The sequence below is a fragment of the Bubalus kerabau genome, chromosome X (genome assembly GCF_029407905.1).
Source record: "Bubalus kerabau isolate K-KA32 ecotype Philippines breed swamp buffalo chromosome X, PCC_UOA_SB_1v2, whole genome shotgun sequence".
Taxonomy (NCBI): domain Eukaryota; kingdom Metazoa; phylum Chordata; class Mammalia; order Artiodactyla; family Bovidae; genus Bubalus; species Bubalus kerabau.
In genome coordinates this window covers 107,683,171-107,707,925 of record NC_073647.1, presented here as the reverse complement: position 1 = coordinate 107,707,925, position 24,755 = coordinate 107,683,171, and the positions used below count along the sequence as shown (strand labels likewise).

General features: G+C 37.5%; 1 protein-coding gene across 35 annotated transcripts in view; it reads left to right on the top strand.

Annotated features, from left to right (window-relative positions):
• Window positions 1-24,755, top strand: part of HUWE1 (HECT, UBA and WWE domain containing E3 ubiquitin protein ligase 1) — a 157,474-nt gene that overhangs the window by 36,813 nt on the left and 95,906 nt on the right. For all 35 annotated transcript variants that reach the window (XM_055563870.1, XM_055563864.1, XM_055563867.1 and 32 more), the window contains 4 exons: window positions 1,260-1,326; window positions 7,701-7,799; window positions 8,476-8,682; window positions 10,293-10,445. In XM_055563870.1, coding sequence (XP_055419845.1) covers window positions 1,282-1,326; window positions 7,701-7,799; window positions 8,476-8,682; window positions 10,293-10,445 — 504 coding nt within the window. In that variant the 5' untranslated portion in view covers window positions 1,260-1,281. The remainder of the gene's footprint in view (window positions 1-1,259; window positions 1,327-7,700; window positions 7,800-8,475; window positions 8,683-10,292; window positions 10,446-24,755) is intronic.

The window sequence follows — 24,755 nt, the reverse complement described above, 5'->3', positions numbered from 1 at the left end:
AGCAGAATCATTGGAAAAGTCCCTGATGCTGGGAATGATTGAGGGCAGAAGGAGAAGAGGGTGTAAGAGGATGAGCTGGCTGGATGGCATCACTGGTGCCATGGACATAAACTTGGGCAAACTTTAGGAGATGGTGAGGGACAGGGAGACCTGGAGTGCTGCAGTCCATGGGGTCGCAAAGAGTCAGACACGACTGAGCAACTGAATAATAATAACAGTATCTTTTCAAGTTTTTTCATTGCCTTTGGATAAATATCCAAAAGTGGAATTCCTGGATTGTATTTTTAATTTTTTGAGGAACCTCCATACTGTTTTCCACAGTGGCTGCACCAGTTTATATTCCCGCCAATAGTGCACAGGAGTTCCCTTTGCTACACATCCTTACCTGATGATCCATTTTGAGTTAATTTTTATATATTAAAATATGAGGCTGAGGTCAGAGTTCATCTTTTTGCCTATAGCTATCTACTTGATCTGGTACCATTTGTTGATAAAAATATCCTTTGATTTTCTTGCTTTATTTTACTGTACTGTAAAACAGTAAAAGATTCAGAAAAAAAACACAAGTAAAAGAAACATACATAATCCATTTGGTTAGATTAAGGTAACATTTTGATGCATACCCCTTCTAAGCTGTTTTCTTTAGACATGGGTTTATACTATTTATTCTGTTTCATAGCCTTATTTCACTATGAACATGTTTACTGTTAATAGAACTGTGCAGTGTTTTTAACAGCTGTGTAATGCTCCATTTTAAACCAACCCTATTCTGGATATTTGCATCTTTCCAATTCACTGTTAGACATGGTCATGCAGTATGGATTCTTGTGATTAAATATTTATATACACTTTCATGATTTTCTTTGGGTAAGTTCCCAGAAGTGGGATTGCTAAGTTTTCCAGAAAATTGGAGGATATGGTGAATTTTTTCCATCCTGAGGTGTGTTTAAGAAAACTTTTTACTCTTGTTTTCAGGTATGAGTTTGAGAGTGAGTGAGGGGTGGGGGACATTTTAATTTTACCTTAGATTGATTACAAGCTGGTGGGCCAGCTTGTACATGGATGTGGGCCAGCTTTATCTGGAGAGATTCTTTATCCCCTCCCTACCTCATACCTATGCCTCTGAGTTGGTTTGCATCATGATTCTCTTTTACTTTAAGAATTTTGCGTTCTGTTTATTCTGTATTTTTTGAGTCCATGCATGTAGAGCTCAAGTTTGCAACGTTAAGTTCTCACTTTTGGGGAAATTTTCTTTTCAGATCATAAAACATAATTGGAAACATGAAAGTAGACAGGACTAAACTGAAAAAGACTCCTACTGAGGCTGTAAGTATCCAAAGTTTGCCTGTTTTTTTTTTTTCATTTCGGAAAAAATTCTTTGCAGTCAGTTCACTCATACTGATCTTCCAAATATATCATCACTTACATATATACAATGTAGTAAAATAGCAACTTGTATTGAAACATTGTTGACATTCATGTAGACTTCTTATGCTGTAGTTCAAGGAGCACAAGCTTTGGAATTAGAAGTGGGTTTGAATTTTACTAGATTTTTGTGTCTGAGAGTTTATTAACTTGCCTGGTTTCCACAGCTATAAAATAGCTTTGATAATTCCTCACTACTTGATGTGAAGCAGGTTTTCAGCAAAGTATTGGGCACATAATTAATCAGTTCATTTTCTAAATATAGGCCACTTGGTTTTTTAAAAACTGGAACTACCTGGCAGGTATCAGCCATGGGTATCACTACTGATATTTGTTCCAGTCCTTAAAAGATTATTACATGGGCAGTTCTTCTGCCCTTTTTTACACTAATGAGTTTGAGAAGAAGTGTTGTCTTCCCACATCTTCTCCAGCATTGCAGGTTATCTTTTAAAATTTTGTTAATAGGTGGAGAAAATGTATTTCACTGTTCTAATTGCATGCCTTAATACATATATTTTCACATTCACTGGCCTTATGCCAGTTATCTGCTAGTGCTGTTTTATTTTGTATTTGACATTGAAATGTCAGTTTCTTACTGAATGCCATATATACTGAGTATATATATTTTACATACCCATTTATTTCCTTTTCATTTGGTTTTTGATATGTTTTTAAATCAAGAATTTTCGACAGTAATATACTCAGATTTTTTCAGAACTGAAGAACAAAAAGAAAACTTGCATGATGTCCTTAAACTTTCATGATAATTCAACCTTATAGATAATCAGAGAAATTCAAATTCAGTTTCTTTATATTTTACCTAGTAGTTTGTTATGGATTTGTTCTTGGAGTCATGCTTATGTGCAAATTCCTGATTCATGTTACTTGACAGCTATTAGTAAGTTACTTAGGATAAACTGGAAATGGAATTTTCAGATTATTGACTATGTACATTTTTAAGGCCTGAAAATGCCTATTTTCTTCAGGCAGCAAGCCCAATTTCCCGTACTGTGATCAATACTAGATATTATTTTTAAGGAAAACATGTGTTTATTTGCCATTATTTATTTGGCCCTCTACACATTTCTTCCACCAGTCTATTTTCTATATCTGTGAGCTTGGGTTTCTTTTGCTGTTTGCTTTTTGTTTTTTAAATTCCATATATATAAGTAAGCTGATGGTATTTTGTCTTTCTCTGACGTATTTCAGTGCTCTCAAGGTTGATGCATATTGTTACAAATGACATGATTTCTTTCTTTATATGGCTGAATAGTATTTCATTGTATATAGGTACCACATCTTCTTTATCCATTCTCTATCAACTTAGGGTGTTTCCATATCTTGGCTGTTCATGTTGCAGTAAACATGGGTGTTCATATATCCTTTCAAGTTAATGTTTTCACTCTCTAGATGAATACCCAGAATTGGAATTGCTGGATCGTATGGTAGTTCTGTTTTTAATTTTTTGAGGAACCCCCATACTGTTCTCTATAGTGGCTGCACACTTATTGATCACTTTATGTATCAGTAGCTGTGTGAAGGATTTTTTTCCCCTAGATTTGACATCTTTATTGGAGCAACTCAGTATATACTGTGGCAGTTGATATGCAGCCATTGAACTGACGTGCTTTCTTTGGCATTACCATAAGTAAGGAAAATCTCAGTCTGTTTACATTTATGTAGCAGGGACAAGATGGTAAAGATTTACTTTTGTCCCTGGTGCATTTAGTAAACTCCAAGGCCCATAGGGATCTTGATACTCCTGATAAAATAGCATTGTTCTGGTATGTTAAATTGATGCTATTATGCTAACTGGCATAATAAATTCAAATCCTAAAAGATGATGCTGTCCTAAAAAAGTGTTACACTCAATATGCCAGCAAATTTGGAAAACTCAGCAGTGGCCACAGGACTGGAAAAGGGCAGTTTTCATTCCAATCCCAAAGAAAGGCAATGCCAAGGAATGTTCAAACTACCACACAATTGCATTCATTTCACACACTAGCAAAGTAATACTCAAAATTCTCCAAGCTAGGCTTCAACAATACGTGAACCAAGAACATCCAGATGTTCAAGCTGGAAGTAGAGAAGGCAGAGGAGCCAGAGATCAAATTGCCAATATCCATTGGATCATATAAAAAGCAATGAATTCCAGAAAAACAACTACTGCTTTATTGACTATGCCAGAGCCTTGGACTGTGTGGATCACAACAAACTGTGGAAAATTCTTAAAGAGATAGGAATACCAGACCACCTTACCTGCCTCCTGAGAAATCTGTATGCAGGCTAAGAAGCACCAGTTAGAGCCAGAGATGGAACAACCAACTGGTTCCAAATCGGGAAAGGACTGCATCAAGGCTGTATATTGTCACCCTGCTTATTTAACTTATATGCAGAGTACATCATGTGAAATTCCAGGCTGAATGAAACACAAGCTTGGAATCAAGATTGCCGGGAGAAATATCAATAACCTCACGTATGCAGATGACATCACCCTTATGGCAGAAAGTGAAGAGGAGCTAAAGAACCTGTGATGAAGGTGATAGAGGAGAGTGAAAAAGCTGGCTTAAAACTCAACATTCCAAAAATGAAGATCATGGCATCCAGTCCCATCACTTCATTGCAAATAGATGGGGAAACAATGGAAACATTGAGAGACTTTATTTTCTTGGGCTCTAAAATCACTCCAGATGGTGACTGCAGCCATGAAATTAAAAGACACTTACTCCTTGGAAAAAAAACTATGACAAACTTAGACAGCATATTAAAAATGCAGAAACATTACTTTGCAGACAGGTCCTTCTAGTCAAAGCTGTGGTTTTTCCAGTAGTCATGTATGGATGTGAGAGTTGGACCATAAAAAACAAACTGAGTGCTGAAGAATTGATACTTTTGAACTGTGGTGTTGGAGAAGGCTCTTGAGAGTCCCTTGGACTGCAAGGAGATCAACCCAGTCAATCCTAAAGGAAATCAGTCCTGAATATTCATTGGAAGGGCTGAAGCTGAAGCTCCAATACTTTGGCCACCTGATGCGAAGGGCTGACTCATTAGAATAAAGATTCTGATGCTGGGAAAGATTGAAGGCAGGAGGAGAAGGGGATGACAGAGGAGGATGATATGGTTGGATGACAACACCGACTCTATGACTATGAGTTTGAGTAAGCTCCAGAAGTTTGTAATGAACAGGGAAGCCTGGCATGCTGCAGTCCATGGGGTTACAGAGAGTCGAACACAACTAAGGGACTGAACTGAACTGATGCTAACTGGGGCTTGTGGCCAGAAAACACAAGCACTTAAGATGCCTTAGACATACATGTGCCAGAGAGTGCCCTTTGAAGGTTGAGTGCCTACCAGAAGTCTGGGAAATGTCAAGATTTCCTTCTCAAGTGAGAGACATATTTCCACACCTTGTACCACACACCATGAAGGTAGAGGAACAGTGTATGCAATGACTCTTTAGATTTTGGAGGCAGCATATGTCATGTTTACGCATGCTATTTTGATCCATATACTGGATAACTTCCAGGGTGACAGTAATGTTTGGATCTAGAAAAGACTGCAAAAGGTTCAAGTTATGATGTAAACTGCCCTACTCCATGGACATTATGGTCTAGTAGATCCAGGTGTCTAGTGCCTCTGGCAAGCCCCAGTAGGAGAATAACAGCTTAAGACCTAGGGGGTAGAGTTTGGCCATTAGAAATTGAAGTGGTATTGATAGTAGGCTCAAGTAGATCCAAAAGGCACAAGTGAACTGCATGAGCAAGTAGTTCACACTCCTATGTTACCTGTTTCTACTGCTTCTTACCTCTCCCTCAACCTGTATGACTTAAAGAAAAGGTGCATGTCTGGTTTGTGGAAGGATTTTGTGCCAAGAATTTTTAATGCCTTAAATTTTCACAGAAATTTGGGATAGTTCTTAATGCTCACTTTAGAGAGAGGAAAGATATCAGACTTAGCTTTAAAAAAAAATTTGCCCTTGAGCCCCTATTGTTCCATGTTCAGTTTTGGCTGCTGAAAACGCCCCTAGTTTAAATCTCACAACATTGCTAGATAAATAGGTTGTGTTGGTTTATTTTGTGAAAGAGGATACAGAGAGTCAGAGATGTGGCTTACCAACTACCTTAATTCTAAAGCCCATGGCCACACAAGATGGACAGGTCATGGTGGAGAGTTCTGATAAAACGTGGTCCACTGGAGAAGGGAATGGCAAACCACTTCAGTATTCTTGCAGTGAGAACCCCATGAAAAACAAAAGGAAATGACACTGAAAGATGAACTCCCCAAGTTGGTAGGTGCCCAGTATGCTACTGGAGAAGAGTGGAGAAATAACTCCAGAAAGAATGAAGAGACAGCGCCAAAGCAAAAACAATGCCCAATTGTTGGTGTGACTGGTGATGGAAGTAAAGTCCGATGCTATAAAGAACAGTATAGCATAGGAATCTGGAATGTTAGGTCCATGAATCAAGGTAAATTGGAAGTGGTCAAACAGGAGATGGCAAGAGGGAATATTGATATTGTAGGAATCAGTGAACTAAAATGGACTGGATTGGGTGAATTTAATTCAGATGACCATTATATCTACGGCTTAGAAGAAATGGAGTAGCCCTCAAAGTCAACAAGAGAGTCTGAAATGCAGTACTTAGGTGCAATCTGAAAGATGACAGAATGATCTCCGTTCGTTTCCAAGGCAAACCATTCAATATCACAGTAATCCAAGTCTATGCCCCAACCACTAATGCTGAAGAAGCTGAAGTTGAGTGGTTCTATGATGACCTACAAGACCTTCTAGAATTAACACCCCCAAAAGATGTCCTTTTCATTATAGGGGATTGGAATGCAAAAGTGAGAAGTCAAGAGATCTATAAAGAAAGCTGAGCGCTGAAAAATTGATGCTTCTGAACTGTGGTGTTGTAGAAGACTCTTGAGAGTCCCTTGAACTGCAAGGAGATCAAACCAGTCAATCCTAAAGGAAATCAGTCCTGAATATTCATTGGAACTGCAACTCCAATACTTTGGTCACCTAATGCAAAGAACTGACTCATTGGAAAAGACCCTGATGCTGGGAAAGATTAAAGGCAGGAGGAGAAGGGGACAACAGAGGATGAGATGGTTGAATGGCATCACCGACTCTATGGACATGAATTTGATCAAGCTCCTGGAGTTGTTGAAGGACAGGGAAACTTGTTGTGCTTCAGTCCATGGGGTCGCAAAGAATTGGACACGGCAGAGCAACTGAACTGCCTGATGTTCTTTGTAACAGTATGCTGTCTCTCAATATTTACGCTCCTGTTATGTGAGATAAGTGCTTTATGTATGTGCAAACACTTGAGCTTCACATTTCCAAGGTAGTTCTTAAAAGGTCTTTTTTCCTGATGAGAAAACTGGCTAAGAGGTTGGATTTGCCTATGATCAAACAGCTTAGTAAACATCAAGCTAAAAACTGAACCCAGATTTGTTTGGCTCCAAATCTAGGCCCATTCACAATATACCATACTGTTTTACAGAGTTAAATAGCAAGCATGATCACTGCCAGTTGCCTTCCATTAATAGAAGCTTCTCTGTCCCAGTCCCTATCCCTTCCCTGTCTCCCCCTGCCCCCTACCATCCCGCTTTTGAAAACTTACTATGAACTCTGAATCCACACCTTGTTACCTGACAAGGTACCTGACAGGCCCTTTTATCAGTAAAAAGAGAGCAGGAATATATGGAAATGGGAACCACAAGTAAGAATGGAGTCCTAGTTTTATTCAGTTCAAAAGGTCTTTGTCTCCTATAATGGGATGGCTTAATATTGTGAAAAATATAGTCAATGCTAATCTTCACCTTTGTGAATTCACTATGACTCCTCAGTGTTTCTCATTTCTAGTCATTTTGGTTAACTTTCAGACCATGATACAGACTCCTTCCTTTCGTTTTTATTGATATTTAGCTTGTTTGCTTTATTTCTGTTGTTTGTACCCTTCCAGGTAGTTTGTCTACAAGTTCATCCAGGTTTAAAAAAATAACACTGATGGCTTGTATTATTATAAGATTTCCATGTTAATCTCAAATGATTGTCTGGAAATTTTCCATTTTTTTTTTCTTTTCTTTTTTCTTTTTTTTTATTTTTTAACTTTATAATATTGTATTGGTTTTGCCATATATAAGTGGTTCTATCAAAAGTTAAATTGTTGTGTGTGTTGACATAAGGGTGTTTTTTTTCCCCTCTTTTTTGTCAATGTGTCTCCCTCATACCCCAAAACACCCTTTTGTGAATATCTGTTTGTTTTTCTCAGCCTGCAGACTGCAGAGCCTTAATAGACAAACTCAAAGTTTGTAATGATGAGCAACTTCTTTTGGAACTGCAGCAGATCAAAACATGGAACATTGGAAAGGTATGTAAACCCATGCTCCCAAAAGAGAAACCACAATGAGGTGACCTCATTAAGCAGTTGCTTAATAAGCATCTAGTGTGTGTGTGTGTATGTCTTGAACATCTCTAGACTGGTAATTTTAGCCTGTGAATGGTTACCAAGGAAATTTTGAAAGAAATGTAAAGGGAAAATTTTGCTCACTGAGGGTGAAGATTGCTTATACAGGTGATGATAAATCTCAACCACAAAATTCCTTGACTTTAACTGACAATGTGAGTTTGAGATAGTCTCAGGATTTTTACTTTTAGTTTAGAAGACTCTTCTTTCGATAACTCTAAAAAGAAGCACTTCAGATAAAATGGATTTTAGCAGAGAAAGTCCTTGTGGTTTTAGACCTCAGAGTATACCCAGAATTATCTCTCTGAAGACCTAGCTATAGAGATTTTGTGGTGTCTCCTGGTGTTAGAACATGTATGTTTTGATGGATAAAACAATGAACTCAGGTCCATGTGGCTCAGAGTATGATTTTTCTCATTGGTTTCTGTATTAGTGGGGGATTGAAGAGAAGCAAAGGTGGGAGGTGAACTTGTCTACGTATCATGCTCAGCAATCTATTGTAGCAAAGCTCAGCTGCAAAGTACCCACACAGTACTTTTACCTTATTCTTATATATTATTCTTTCTCTTCCCTTCTCCAGTGTGAGTTATATCACTGGGTGGATCTGTTGGACCGCTTCGATGGGATTCTGGCAGACGCTGGACAGACAGTGGAGAATATGTCATGGATGCTCGTGTGTGATAGGCCGGAAAAAGAACAACTGAAAATGCTTCTTTTGGCTGTGTTAAACTTCACAGCCTTACTCATTGAGTACAGCTTTTCCCGGCATCTGTATAGTTCCATAGAGGTAGGAGAGGTTTAAGCCTATATGGTCTGTTCTTTACTAGAATTCTTCATGTCCATAATAGTGAAATTGTTATTTCTTTCTGATGATTCTTTCCTTTTCTTTATAAAGTTCTGGGGTTTTCAACATCAAAGACAATGGTAAGATGTTTCTTGGCTAAAGAAACCCTTCACAGTGTTGATGAGAAGGTTCTTTACTGTCACATTCACCTCATCTTTTAAGATTAAAGAAATTAATAAGACTGTAATACATGTATTGAAGTATTCTTGGGAATTTTCAGGAATTGATTTTTGTCCCAAGTTATCAGAGCAGCCCCAGATTACTTTAATATGACATAATTTGATTACCTTGACACATCACTGGACTTGGTGCTCTTCTAAGTTTTAGTGTGCTGCTTTTCAGTCTCTTCTCCCCTCTCCCCAAAATGTATGTTAAAAGCATGCTATGTATTCTTAGAAGAGTATAGTGGGCATCGGAAGTAGTGAACTTTTGAATTCGTCAGGAATCAGTATAAGAAGCAGTTCTGTTCTTTTAGCCTACCTTCAGAGTTTTTATCACTGTTGATTTAGTGCCCTGTTGTTTGTTGTGTTACTTTTCTGTCTTCGTTAAAGAACCAGAATCAGAACAAACAGGTAGAAAGTAAATGGTGTAAGAAGAGAAATGAACTGAACTAAAGAGCACCTGAGCAATCTGTTGAAGATAAAATAAATAAGTTACAAAAGGAAATCCATAGCTTTCTGGATAATCAGCAGTCAGAAATACTTTGGTTCATTTCCAGCTAAATTACATACTGATTTTAACACTAACCAAATGTTTCAGTATATTGGTGAATTTTTATTATATTAAAAAGCAAAAATACTTACTCGGGTTATTGTTAAATATACTGTAACAGTTTTAAGTACCACCGACTGTTGTTATTTTTAGTTTCTATATAAAGAACCCTGTATTTTATCTAATTCCAATTTTATATTTGTTGTAAAGGATACAAAAGGAGCAAAAATTATCTTACTCTACTTTTAGTCTAGTTGGAGAGTTAATGTTTTGAGTTCTGCTGTATTAAAATACCACATTTGTCTCTTGTCATTGGTTTCTTGCTGTGGAGATGCCTATGTAATTTTGAACTACTGTTTACATTTTTTAAACTTAAATTGGACTTTCATGCTGCCAGATTGTAAGCTTCTTGAGCATAAGATTGCATGTTGCTGCTACTGCTAAGTCGCTTCAGTCATGTCCGACTCTGTGCGACCCCATAGACAGCAGCCCACCAGGCTCCACCGTCCCTGGGATTCTCCAGGCAAGAACACTGGAGTGGGTTGCCATTTCCTTCTCCAATGCATGAAAGTGAAAAGTGAAAGTGAAGTCACTGAGTCGTGTCTGACTCTTAGCGACCCCATGGACTGCAGCCTACCAGGCTTCTCCGTCCATGGGATTTTCCAGGCAAGAGTATTGGAGTGGGGTGCCATCGCCTTCTCCGTAGATTGCATATTGTAGGTGCTCAAATATTTACAAATCTTTTTATATTGTTAAACTTCTTGTTAGCTTTGTAATTATTGATAAATCTATTACTCTGTTGGCATTTCAAGTTTTCAAAGTCACCTTTTTGTCCCCTGTAGCACTTGACAACTTTATTGGCTTCTTCTGATATGCAAGTGGTGCTGGCAGTCCTCAACCTTCTGTATGTGTTTAGCAAAAGATCAAATTATATCACACGCCTTGGATCTGACAAGAGAACCCCACTGCTAACCCGGCTGCAGCATTTGGCAGAGGTGAGTCATGGATGAAGAGTTAAAAGAGCACAAAATTTGGACCCTATTATTCCTTTTCACAGGTGTTTCTTGCAGTGTCAAAATGAATAGGAAGCCCTAAGTTAACTTTACTGGCCTAATTGAGTGGGACTATTGGGGACCATTTAGAAGCTAAGTTCCCCCCAAAATCCTGGGAAGTATTCTCAATTTAATGAAGTAATTTTGAGGAATTTCATGGATCTCTGTTCAAAATGAGAATCTCTCTTTATTCAAAAATGCCACTTCTCTTCTGAAAGAAAGTTTAGAATCAGATTTTACCTGGAAGGACATACTGGCTGCAAAAATCTGGATTTTGAGTCCTGGACTATGTACCTTATTAGTTCTGATAGCAGTTTTTTCATCTGAGAATTTAGTTATATCTACCTTAAGAGTATTTTCAGAATAAAATAAAATGTAGGGTTCTTAGTGCTATGATGTGGTGGTAGTAATTGTTATTGAAGCCAAAAAAACGCTCATGTTAAAAGTTCAGCTTAGTCAAACTGTTGTCTACTATTCCTAGAGACAAATTGATAATACATAACTAAGATTTGAGAGAGAGAACCATTGCTAGAAAGGTTTCTTCTAAGAAAATTGATAGGGCTAACTTTTTATTAATAAAAGCAGAATATAAATAGTTACCTCACAAGTCATAAAACTCGAGTTTTAGGCTAATTTTAATTGTGTGGTTACTTAAAAATCATTTTTGCATGATTATAAATATAACACATATTATAAAAATTCTAGGATATATAGGAAACTATAAAAAAAAATCAGTTATTCATCTAGATGTAGCATCCCTTAAAATTTGAGCATATTTTGGATTTGCAAATATGAGATTTTTTTAACCATTTCTCATTGAAGTTTTTTAGTGACTCAGTTAACTCAGTTGATGTGAGCCAGTTGTTAATATGCACAGATATTACTGAACTAAAAATGTAGCAGAAGTACTCCAAGAAGTCTTGAATCTGTTAAAAGCCGGTTGGTTTGGTTTTTGTGATGGTCTGGGACACTGGTTCTTAGACTTGGCCATGCATGAGAAAGAATTGATTTATTAAAGAATAGGTTAGGGCCTGGTAATGTGCATTGCTAACAAGTTTCCAGGTGAGGCTACTGGTCCAAGGATTATTCTTTGAAAACATTGATCTAGTCTATCCTATTGGGCAAAGTTACGGAATCTTACCAGATTCTTATAGTTCCATCCCAAAGGCATCAAGACCTTTTCCCCTGATGTCTGAATACATACCCATTCTTTAGCAAATCCTATCTAGTGAGGTAGTATCAAATATGCTATGTGTTCTTAATTGCTAGGATCACATGGAGACTCTGGTAGGTGAGGACAGTGAGATTCAGAAGTTACGTTACTTTTAGGAAAGGCCTATGAACTTTTAGCCTCTGATAAAGTGTGAGATGTGGTATCTGCTCTTTCCAGTGTTGATTATGGTTTTTATCCCAAACCTGGGTGTCAACCTGAACCTGGCTCCTTGAATCCACATCCACATCTTCCACTTGATAACATTCAAGAAGTATATGACGAATCCTGTGCTGGATCTAGTGTAAAGCGTGTTCTTTTTAAAAAAACAAAAGCTCACATAGTAGTTGAGAAAGTGATATATATGCATAATTAAAAGGACAAAGAACTAGTTATTGTGAGTAGTACTGATAAGTACCCTGGAATCTTAAACATTCCATAGATTTATCTTGTTGGTGGCATGTATTTTTTTCATAATAAAATTATGTGCTCAGTATTTTAACATTTTGGAAATATACAGAAGAAAATTTATAATGACGTATGTATCTGTTCATCATTTTGGTACATTTTCTTAGTCTTCAGGCATATTTCTTTACATATCTGAATGCATATATGTAACTTTATATCCTGCTTTATTTACTTAATGTACTAGCATCCAGTGTTTTCCCATATTAACTTTACATAATTTTGTGAGAAATGTTTCTTTATATTTAATAATGATAACATCTCAGAAATGTCACAACATCACAGACTTTAATGAATCAAGTTTGGCTTGACATGGTCTTTTAAGGATCCCAGCTTACTACAACTTTCTTATTGTTGGTGCTTGAGTCTTATTAGATCACAAAATATAGGAAGATTTGTGGGTGACAGTAATAGTAGAACTATTCTAAAACAGGTAGTTGTGACAACAGAAGAAACAGAAGGAAAGTAATTCTGAAGATGTATAGCTCTTAACCTGGAGGATCCCATGGACGGAGGAGCCTGGTAGGCTGCAGTCCGTGGGGTCGCTAGGAATCAGATATGACTGAGCAACTTCATTTTCACTTTTCACTTTCATGCATTGGAGAAGGAAATGGCAACCTGCTCCAGTGTTCTTGCCTGGAGAATCCCAGGGACGGGGGAGCCTGATGGGCTGCCGTCTGGGGGATTGCACAGAGTCGGATACGACTGATGCGACTTAGCAGCAGTAGCAGCAGCATAGCCTTTCAAGCTTATTCTGTCTTGCAAATTCAGATCGTTGGTTTGACTTACCTGTCACCCCTGAGTACCATCAAGTGTCTATATATCCCTTATCCTCACAGTTTTCAGCAAATTCTTATTTTTTCAATGGAAGTCTGGGGAATCATGAAGAAAATATTGAAAATGGAATGAGGAAGTACTTTTCCTATTGGGTATTAGCCTTTTTTTATAAAGCTAGAAGGAATTAGCTGACAGAATGTGGTCCACTGGAGAAGGGAATGGCAAACCACTTCAGTATTCTTGCCTTGAGAACCCCATTAACAGTATGAAAAGGCAAAATGATAGGATACTGAAAGAGGAACTCCCCAGGTCAGTAGGGGCCCAATATGCTACTGGAGATCAGTGGAGAAATAACTCCAGAGAGAATGAAGGGATGGAGCCAAAGCAAAAACAATACCCAGTAGTGGATGTGACTGGTGATAGAAGCAAGGTCCGATGCTGTAAAGAGCAGTATTGCATAGGAACCTGGAATGTCAGGTCCATGAATCAAGGCAAATTGGAAGTGGTCAAACGGGAGATGGCAAGAGTAAACGTCGACATTCTAGGAATCAGCGAACTAAATCGACTGGAATGGGTGAATTTAACTCAGATGACCATTATATGTACTACTGTGGGCAGGAATCCCTCAGAAGAAATGGAGTGGCCATCATGGTCAACAAAAGAGTCCGAAATGCAGTACATGGATGCAATCTCAAAAACGACAGAATCATCTCTGTTCGTTTCCAAGGCAGACCATTCACTATCACAGTAATCCAAGTCTATGCCCCAACCAGTATGCTGAAGAAGCTGAAGTTGAACGGTTCTATGAAGACCTACAAGATCTTTTAGAGCTAACACCCAAAAAAGATGTCCTTTTCATTATAGGGGACTGGAATGCAAAAGTAGGAAGTCAAGAAACACCTGGAGTAACAGGCAAATTTGGCCTTGGAGTACGGAATGAGGCAGGGCAAAGGCTAACAGAGTTTTGCCAAGAGAACGCACTGGTCATAGCAAACACCCTCTTCCAACAGCATAAGAGAAGACTCTACACATGGACATCACCAGATGGTCAGTACTGAAATCAGACTGATTATATTCTTTGCAGCCAAAGATGGAGAAGCTCTATACAGTCAACAAAAACAAGACCAGGAGCTGACTGTGGCTCAGACCATGAACTCCTTATTCCCAAATTCAGACTGAAATTGAGGAAAGTAGGGAAAACCACTAGACCATTCAAGTATCACCTAAATCAAATCTCTTATGATTATACAGTAGAAGTGAGAAATAGATTTAAGGGCCTAGATCTGATAGATAGAGTGCCTGATGAACTATGGATGGAGGTTTGTGACATTGTAGAGGAGACAGGGATCAAGACCATCGCCATGGAAAAGAAATGCAAAAAAGCAAAATGGCTGTCTGAGGAGGGCTAACAAATAGCTGTGAAAAGAAGAGAAGTGAAAAGCAAAGGAGAAAAGGAAAGATACAAGCATCTGAATGCAGAGTTCCAAAGAATAGGAAGAAGAGATAAGCCTTCCTCAGCGATCAATGCAAAGAAATAGAGGAAAACAATAGAATGGGAAAGACTAGAGATCTCTTCAAGAAAATTAGAGATACCAAGGGAACATTTCATGCAAAAATGGGCTCGATAAAGGACAGAAATGGTATGGACCTAACAGAAGCAGAAAATATTAAGAAGAGGTGGCAGGAATACACAGAAGAACTGTAGAAAAAAGATCTTCACGACCAAGATAATTATGACGGTGTGATCACTCACCTAGAGCCAGACATCCTGGAATATGAAGTCAAATGGGCCTTAGAAAGCATCACTACAAACAAAGCTAGGGGAGGTGATGGAATTCCAGGTGAGCTATTTCAAATCCTGAAAGATGATGCTGTGAAAGTGCTGCACTCAATATGCCAGCAAATTTGGAAAACTCAGCAGTGGCCACAGGACTGGAAAAGGTCAGTTTTCATTCCAATCCCAAAGAAAGGCAATGCCAAAGAATGCTCAAATTACTGCACAATTGCGCTCATCTCACACGCTAGTAAAGTAATGCTCAAAATTCTCCAAGCCAGGCTTCAGCAGTTCGTGAACCATGAAGTTCCAGATGTTCAAGCTGGTTTTAGAAAAGGCAGAGGAACCAGAGATCAAATTGCCAACATCCGCTGCATCATCGAAAAAGCAAGAGAGTTCCCGAAAAACATCTGTTTCTGCTTTATTGACTATGCCAAAGCATTGACTGTGTGGATCACAATAAACTGTGGAAAATTCTCAAAGAGGTGGGAATACCAGACCACCTGACCTGCATCTTGAGAAACCTGTATGCAGGTCAGGAAGCAACAGTTAGAACTGGGCATGGAACAACAGACTGGTTCCAAAAAGGAGTACATCAAGGCTGTATGTTGTCACCCTGCTTATTTAACTTATATGCAGAGTACATCATGAGAAACGCTGGGCTGGAAGAAGCACAAGCTGGAATCAAGATTGCCAGGAGAAATATCAATAACCTTAGATATGCAGGTGACACCACCCTTATGGCAGAAAGTGAAGAGGAACTAAAAAGCCTCTTGATGAGAGTGAAAGTGGAGAGTGAAAAAGTTGGCTTAAAGCTCAACATTCAGAAAACTTAAGATCGTAGCATCTGGTCCCATCACTTCATGGGAAATTGATGGGGAAACAGTGGAAACAGTGTCAGACTTTATTTTTTTGGGCTCCAAAATCACTGCAGATGGTGATTGCAGCCATGAAATTAAAAGATGCTTACTCCTTGGAAGGAAAGTTATGACCAACCTAGATAGCATATTGAAAAGCAGAGACATTCTTTGCCAGCAAAGATCCGTCTAGTCAAGGCTATGGTTTTTCCAGTGGTCATGTATGGATGTGAGAGTTGGACTGTGAAGAAAGCTGAGCACCGAAGAATTGATGCTTTTGAACTGTGGTGTTGGAGAAGACTCTTGAGAGTCCCTTGGAATGCAAGGAGATCCAACCAGTCGATTCTGAAGATCAGACCTGGGATTTCTTTGGAAGGAATGATGCTAAAGCTGAAACTCCAGTACTTTGGCCACCTCATGCAAAGAATTGACTCATTGGAAAAGGCTCTGATGCTGGGAGGGATTGGGGGCAGGAGAAGAAGGGGACGACAGAGGATGAGATGGCTGGATGGCATCACTGACTCGATGGAAGTGAGTCTGAGTGAACTCCGGGAGTTGGTGATGGACAGGGAGGCCTGGCGTCCTGCGATTCATGGGGTCGCAAAGAGTCGGACACGACTGAGCAACTGAAGTGAACTGAAAAGGAGTTAAAGTTGTGTAGTAACAATAGTGGAAAGTTTCCAGAAATAGATATAATGTGTAAGAATTACTAAGCTTAACCATTTCTGGCTTTTGATATAAAGTGAGACATGGAACTGTTCCTTTTACTTGAATACTTAGAGGCCATTGTAGGTTTTCTAATTGGCCTAATTACGATATTGTTGTGTTTCAGGGAATAGAGAAGCCTGAGGAGAGGGAGAGAGGTGCCAGTCAGAACACACATTTTTTCCATTAAATTTGCCATCTTGCAGGGGTGTGATTGATGGCACCCCAAAACTCTTGACAGTTGTAATAGCAACTATCACTGGTCATAGATCATCATAACAAATGTAATGATGAAAAAGTTTGAAATATTGCAAGAATTACAAAATGAGACACAGACATGAAGTGATCAAATGTTGGGAAAATGAAGAATAAGCATGAGAGAGCAAGAACAAAGTCCAAATTTGCTTTAACTGATTCTGTTTTTCCATTTTGTTTCATTTATCTCTGCTCCAGTTTTACTATTTCCTTCTTTCTGTTTGCTTTGGGTTTAGTTTGCTGGACTGTTAGGATACTGATTTGAAATTTTTCTTTCTTATCAATAAATGGTGGCAATGAACAACTGTAAATTTCCCTCTGTATACTGCTTTATCACATAAGGTATAGTCCATGAGTTTTGATATGAAATGTTTTCATTTTCATTAATCTCAAGGAATATTCTAGTTTCCCTTTTGATTTCTTCTTTTACCCATTGTTTCTTAAGAGTATATTGTTTAGTTTCCATGTGTTTGTGAATTTTCCAGATTTCCTTCTGTTACAGATTTCTAATTTCTTTCCATTGTCACTGGATATGATACTTTGTATGATTTTATTTTTTTTTAAGTTATTAGTTTGTATTGTGGCCTAACCTATGGTCTGTGTGAGAGACTATTAATTATTTGTACTTCAGAAGAATGTATATTCTGCTCTTTGTTAGGCAGATTGTTCCATATATATATATGTGTGTGTGTGTGTGTGTGTATCTGTTAGGTCTAGTTGATTTAATGTTCAAGTCTTATATTTCTTTGTCTTATCTTTTGTCTAGTTATTTATGTATTCCCTGTGTATTACAACTAACATCTTCATTAATGAATTGTTCAAATTAGTACCAACTTAGTTTTGAGAGTAGACAAAAAGTTTCCTTCTATATAGTACTTTCCTCTCACTTTATGTTGTTGCAGATTATATCTTTATATATTATGTGTCTGTCAACATAGATGTAGAATTTACTTTTTTATAGTTATAAAACACACATAACAAAAAGGAATTACAAACCAAAAATAATCATGTATTTTATACTTACCTGTGAAATTAATTTAGTGGTGTTCTTAATTTCTTCATATGGAGTCAGGTTACTATGGCATATCCTTTCATATCTGCTCTTTTAGCATTTCTTATAGGCAGGTCTACTAGCAACAATCTGTCAGCTTTTATTTGAGGAAATATTAATTGTGTAAGATATAGAATTCTAATTAGCAGTTACTTTCTTTCAGCACTTTGAATGTGTTTTCCCACTTCATTCTGGCCCCTGTGGTTTCTGATGAGAAATCAGCTGTGAGGATCCCTTGTATATCACAAATCACATCTTGCTTGCTGCCTTCAAGATTATTCTGTCTTGGTCTTTGAAATTTTGATTATGTCTTTTTGTGAATCTGTGTATTTTTATCCTATTGAAATTCATTGAGCTTCTTGGGTTTGTAGATTCATGTCTATTGTCAAATTTGAGATGTTTTGGCTATTATTTCTTTAAATAATCTCTTTGCCTTTCTCTCTTCTCCTTGGACTCCCATTTTGTTTATGTTGGTATACTTGATGAAGTCCCACAGAACTCTTAACCTTCATTTACTTTTTTCTGTCTGCTCTTCAGACTGGATAATCTCAATTGACCTATCTTCAAGCTCATTGATTTTTTTTCCACCTTCCAATATTTATTTTCAAATAAATTTGTCAGAATTTTTACAAAAGTATTCAGTTCAGTTCAGTCGCTCAGTTGTGTCCGACTCTTTGCGACCCCATGAACCGTAGCACGCCAGGACTCCCTGTCCATCACCAACTCCCCGAGTCACCCAAACCCATGTCCATTGAGTCGTTGATGCCATCCAACCATCTCATCCTCTGTCGTCCCCTTCTCCTCCTGCCCTCAATCTTTCCCAGCATCAGGGTCTTTTCCAATGAGATTGCGCAAAAGTAATTGTTGTTTGAGACCGTGAATTTTAAATCATTATAACTAGTCTCAAACACATCTTTGTTAATCAAAATGGGAACTATTACAATCAACATATTTTTGCCAACAAGAAATAAGTTTGTTTATTCCTGTGGCATAAACATCCAAAAAATGTGTGTTTTTTTCATCCAAAAAACAATGCGTGGTTTTTTGTTTTTTTTTTTTTTAATTTTTGGTCAGCTCATGAGGCACCCACTTAGTGAGTTTTGTCACCTCTCCACTTTGCTTCAAATGCTGAATGACCATCGAATGGTCAGTGATTTCTTTGTCAGCTTCTCATGTAGTTGTAAGAGGATCAGTTTCAATGATTGCTCTCAGTCGGTTGTTGTCAACTTCCAGTGGCTGTCCACTGCAATCCTAATCTTCAAGGCTCTTGTCCTCTTTGCAGAACTTCTTGAACCACCACTACACTGTACGTTCCCTAGCAGTTCCTGGGCCAAATGCATTGTCAATGTTGAGAGTTGTTTCTGCTGCCTTACAACTCATTTTGAACGCAAATAAGAAAATCACTCAAATATGCTTTTTGTCTAAAATCATTTCCGTAGTCCAAAATAAATATAAAATAAACAGTAGGAAATAAATCATTAGCAAAAAAAGTATAAAGCTAGAAAAGCACATTAAAATGATGTATAACATAACATTTATTTTAGAATGTATTCTGATATCAAACAGCAGATTTTAGCAATGTAGAAACCGCAATTACATTTGCATCAAACTAATAATACATATTCAGTGTTGAAAATTAAGAACTCAAAAGAAAATTATAAAGAAGAAAATAACAGTAATCCTCAGCTCTCACCATGTAGATAAAAAAAGTAACATTGTGTTTCATGTGCTGCTTTTCCCAATATGTAGCCTATGGTGAATATTTTCCCACAGTGTTAAGATTTTTAAAGATTGGACAACAGTCTTAGTTTCCAAGCCACTCTCATGGTCCTCCATTGGTGCCCTCTCTTTTGCTGCCTCCAAGTGTTGGAGTGGCTTAGTGCTTCACCCCAGATTCTGTCTCTTATCCATCTATATTCTGCCTATGTGATCCTACCCAGTTTCATGGTTTTAAGGACCATCAACTCCCCAAAATTACGTGATTTCTTTGAACCTCAAACTTGTATATTTACTGCCTTCTAAACATCTCTACTGGATATCAATTGTAATGTGTACAAAATCAAACATATGACCACCTTTCACATGTCTTTCCCCAGTACTCAATCCATTTCAGATACCTGGCACCCTTGCTTTCCTAGACAGTGCCAGGCACATTCTTGCTCCAAGGCCTCTGTGCAGCTATGTCCCCAATTGTCTCTATGTCTTGCTCCCTCATCTTCTTTTAAGTCTTAAAAACCACCATCTCAGTGAAGTCTTCCTACCATCCTGTTTTAAAATCAGAACACCTTCCATATTCTCTATTACAGTTTGCTTCATTTTTCTCTGTGGCACATATTACCATCTAACATTATATATTTTTAAGTTCATTTATTCATCCTCCCTGCTTAAATCTGCTGTTGAACCACTTCAGTGAATTTTTCATTTGTTACTGTGCTTTAGCTACAGAATTTCTGTTTACTTCCTTTTTTTAAAACAACTTCTAATTGGTGGTCTTTATTTGATGAGACATCATTCTCATGGTTTCCTTTGGTTCTTTGTATAGGATTTGGCTTAGCTCTTTAAGCATATTTAAAATAGATGATTTAAAGTCCAATGACTAAACTTCTTCAGGAATTAATTCTACTAATTTTTTCCAGTTTTGTGGGGATATATAAACCCAAATGAACTTTTTGGCTAACCCAATGATTGAAATAAAGTATTGTGTAACTTTAAGGTATACAACATGATGATTTGTTACACTTGTATATTGCAAAGTGATTCCCACAGTAGGATTTATTAACATCTCCATCCCCTCACATTATTGCCATTTCCTTTTTTGTAGTGAGAACATTTAAGATTTATTCTTTTAGCAACTTTAAAGTATATAGTACAGTATTGTTACCTATAATCACTATGCTATAGGTTAGATCCCCTGATGTTTTTCATTATATAATTGGAAGTTTGTGCAATTTGACCAACATCTCCCCTTTTCCCCCAGTCCCTAGCAACCACCATTCTCAGCTCTTTGTGGTCAGCTTTTGTAGATTCCATGTATAAGTGATACCATACAGTAGCTGTCTGTCTCTGATTTACTTCACTTATTAGAATGCCCTCAAGGTCCATCCATGTTTGTCCTAAAAGGTGAGATTTCCTTGTTTCTCATGGCTGAGAAATGAGGTGTTCTCATTTTGTGTGTGTGTGTGTATATATATTTTTTACATACATGTATTTTACACACACACATATTTTTGTACACACATATAGCACATCTTTATCCATTCATCCATAGATGTGCACATATATAGTTTCCATACCTTAGCTAGTGTGAACAATTTTGCAATAAAAATTGGACTGAAGATATCTCTTTTTCCTGATTTCCTTTCCTTTGGATAGAGCCAGAACTAGAATTGCTGGATCATAATAGTTCTGTTTTTAATTTTTTGAGGAACTGCTATACTGTTTTCTGTAGAGGTTAGTTGTTGTTGTTCAGTGGCTAAGTCGTTTCCAGTCTCTGTGATGACATGGACGGCTAGATAGATAGATGGATAGATAGAGGCTATACCAATTTATATTCCCACCAACAGTGCACAAGCATCCTCTTTTCTCCAAATACTTGCCAGTACTTGTTATCTCTTGTCTTCTTGAAAATAGCCAGTCTCTGAGGTGTGAGGCGATATATCACTGTGGTTATAATTTGCATTTCCCTGATGACTAGTGATATTTAGCACCATTTCATGTAACTGCTGGCCATTTGTGTATTGTCTTTGGAAAAGACATCTGTTTAATTTCTGTGTCCGTTTTATTTACTTATTTTTTAAAGGGATGAAGATAAATTTTATTTTTTAAAACAACTATTACAATAGAGGAAAAGAGACCACAGTATAGAAGTGGGCTCAATTCTGAATGCAGGATGAGTATTTGCAGCCAAGGAGCAGGGTTGGGGTGGGGACAGTGGGTGGAAAATTATTAAGAGGAAATATCAGGGGTAGGGGAGATTCTGGTTCCCCTGACTTAACTGGTTTCTTGCTGAAACTAGATTCTACAGGGAAGGACCCAGAAAAGCCCAAATTTGAGGACTCGCTGAGAAAATTGCTCACAGGAGCCTGAGCAAATTTGGGTCAAAGAGAGTCTTTGTCAAGATCCAGGATCTGAGTTCAGGGAAGGAAGTGAGGGAGTGTAGGGAATTGAATGGTAGTCCCCAAAACGATACACCCATGCCCTAAAACCCCAGAACCTCTGACTATGAAAGAAGAGTCTTTGCAGATGTAATTAAGAATCTTAAAATCATCCTGGATTATCTGAGTGAACTTAAATCCAATAACAAGCATCCTTCTAAGAGACAAAAGAGAAGGAAACACAGACACACAAGGAGAAGTCCATGTGAAGACAGAGGCAGCTCTGCCCATTTTAAGATCAGATGGTTGGTTTTTGTTACTGTTACTCAATTGTATGAGTTTTTTATATTTTGGATAGTAATTTCTTTTCAGATATAATGGTTTGCATATATTTTCTCCTGTTGTGCAGATTATCTGTTCATTTTGATTATTTCTTTTGCTATGCTAAAATGTTTTAGTTTGATTCAGTCTCCTTTATTTTTGCCTTTGTTGCTTTTGGTGTCATGTCCAAAAAACTGTCACCAAAACCAGTGTCAGGGTGCTTTTACTCATGTTTTCTTTTAGGAACTTTATGGTTTCAGGTCTTATGCTAAAGTCTTTAATTCATTTCAGGTTAATTTTTTGAGTGGTATAAGATAGGGGTCCAACTTCATTTTTTTTCCTGTATGTTAGTTTTTTTCCTGTATGTTAGTTTTCTCAGCACCATTTTTTGAAGAGACTGTACTTTCCCATTGATTATTGGCTCTCTTTGAAATATTATTTGACTGTGTATGTGAGGATTTATTTCTCTGTTCTTGATTATGTTCCATTGGGCTTTGTGTGTTTTTTAGGCTAATACCATACTGTTGATTACTATAGCTTTGTAATGGTATTTGAAATCAGGAAGTACAATATCTAGCTTTGTTCTGTCTCAGGATTGCTTTAGTTATTTGGGGTCTTCTGTGTTCCATATAAATTTGAGGATTGTTTTTCCTGTTTCTAGGGAAATTGTTATTGGAATTTTGAAAGTAATTAAAATTTATAGATTACTCTCAGTACTATGGACATTATGACAATACTGATTTTTCTAGTCCGTGAACATGGGATATTTGTCTCCTCTTTAATCCCTTTCATCGGTGTTTTGTAGTTTTCAGTGTACAGATTTTACCTCCTTCGTAAAATTTATTTCTAAGTATTTTACTTTTTTATGGTATTGTAAATGGGATTGTTCTATTTCTTTTTCAGATAGTGTATGGAAATATAACTGATTTCTATATGTTAATTTTGTATCCTGCAACTTTACTGAATTTATTAAGTTTTTGGGTGGCGCCTTGGGGATTTTCTGTATATCATTTGCAAGTGAAAACAGCTTTACTTCTTCCTTTTTGAATGGTATTCTTTTTTTTCTTGCTTAATTGCTCTGGCTAGAATTTACAATATTGTGCTGAATTTCCAGTACTGTGTTCCACTACTGTGAATGGTTAGAATGGACACCTTGTCTTGTTCCTGATCTTAGAAGGAAAAGTTTCAGCCCTTCATCATTGAGTATACTGTTAACTGTGGGCTTGTCATATGTGCCCTTTATCGTGTTTAGGTATGTTCTCACTATACCCCATTTTTGGGTTTTTATTATGAAAGAATATTGAACTTTTAATGTGCTGTTAAATTTGATTTCCTGGTAGTTTGTATCTGTGGTATCAGTTGTAATGTCTCTTCTTTTGTTTCTGATTTTATTTATTTGAGTCTTCAGCCTTTTTCTTCAGTCTAGCTAAAGTTTTGAAACTATTTTGTTGAGTAGTTTTTTAAAGTTCTTACTTTCATTAATCTTTTCTGTGGTTTTCCTAGTCTCTATTTCATTTATGTCTACTCGGATCTTTGTTCCTTTCTTCTACTAACTCTGGACTTAGTTCATTCTTCTTTTTCAAGTTGAGGTATAAAATTAGGTTGTTTGAGATATTTCTTATTTCTTAATGTAGGCATTTATTTCCTATAAACTTCCCTCTTGAAGTACTTTTGGTGCATCATATTCATTGTGATATTTTGTGTTTCTGTTTGTCTCAAGATATTTTTAATTTCCCTTTTGATTTCTTCCTTTGACCCTTTGGTTGTTCAGGAGTGTATTGTTTAATTTCCAGATTTTTGTGAATGTTTCCAGTTTTCTTTCTGTAACTGATTTCCAATTTCATACTGTTAGGGTCTAGAAAAATATTTGGTATGGTTTCAGTCTTAAATTTGCTAAGACTTGTTTTGTGACCTATCATATAACCTCTCTAGGAGAATGTTCCATGTGGGTTTGAGAAGAGTGTATTCTGCTGTTGAATAAAATGTTATACATATGCCTACAAGGTCCATTGGTCTAAGTAAGTAAGTGAAGTCATTCATTCATGTCTGACTTTTTGCGACCCCATGGACTGTAGCCCACCAGGCTCCTCCATCCATGGAACTTCTTCTCCAGGGGATCTTCCTGACCAGGGATCAAACCCAGGTCTTCTGCATTGCAGGCAGATGCTTTACCATCTGAGCCACCAGGGAATCCCAGCTTATTTTTAAAGGAGTTAAGTATAGTTCAAATCCAATGTTTCCTTCTTGATTTTTCTCTCAATACAGTCTATCTGTTGTTGAAAGTGAGATGCTGACATCTCCTGCTATTATTGTATTGTTCTCTCTTTCTCCCTTCATTTGTTGTTCAGTCACTAAGTCATGTCTGACTCTTTGCAACCCCATGGGCTACAGCATGCCAGGCTACCCTGTCCTTCACTATCTCCTGGAGTTTGCTCAGTTTCATGTACATTGAATCAGTGATGCCATCTAACCATCTCATATCTCCCTTCATATCTATTGTATGTGTGCTCAGTCACTTTAGTCATGCCCAACTCTTTGTGACCCTGTGGACTGTAGCCTGCCAGTCTCCTCTGCCTGTGGGATTTTACAAGAATACTGGAGTGGGTTCTAACTGATACAGGGGATCTTCCCAACCCAAGGATCAAACCTGCATCTCCTGCATAGCAGGTGGATTCTTTACCCACTGAGCCACCTGGGAAGCCCTCTTACCTGTTAGCATTTACTTATACATTTAATTTGTTCCA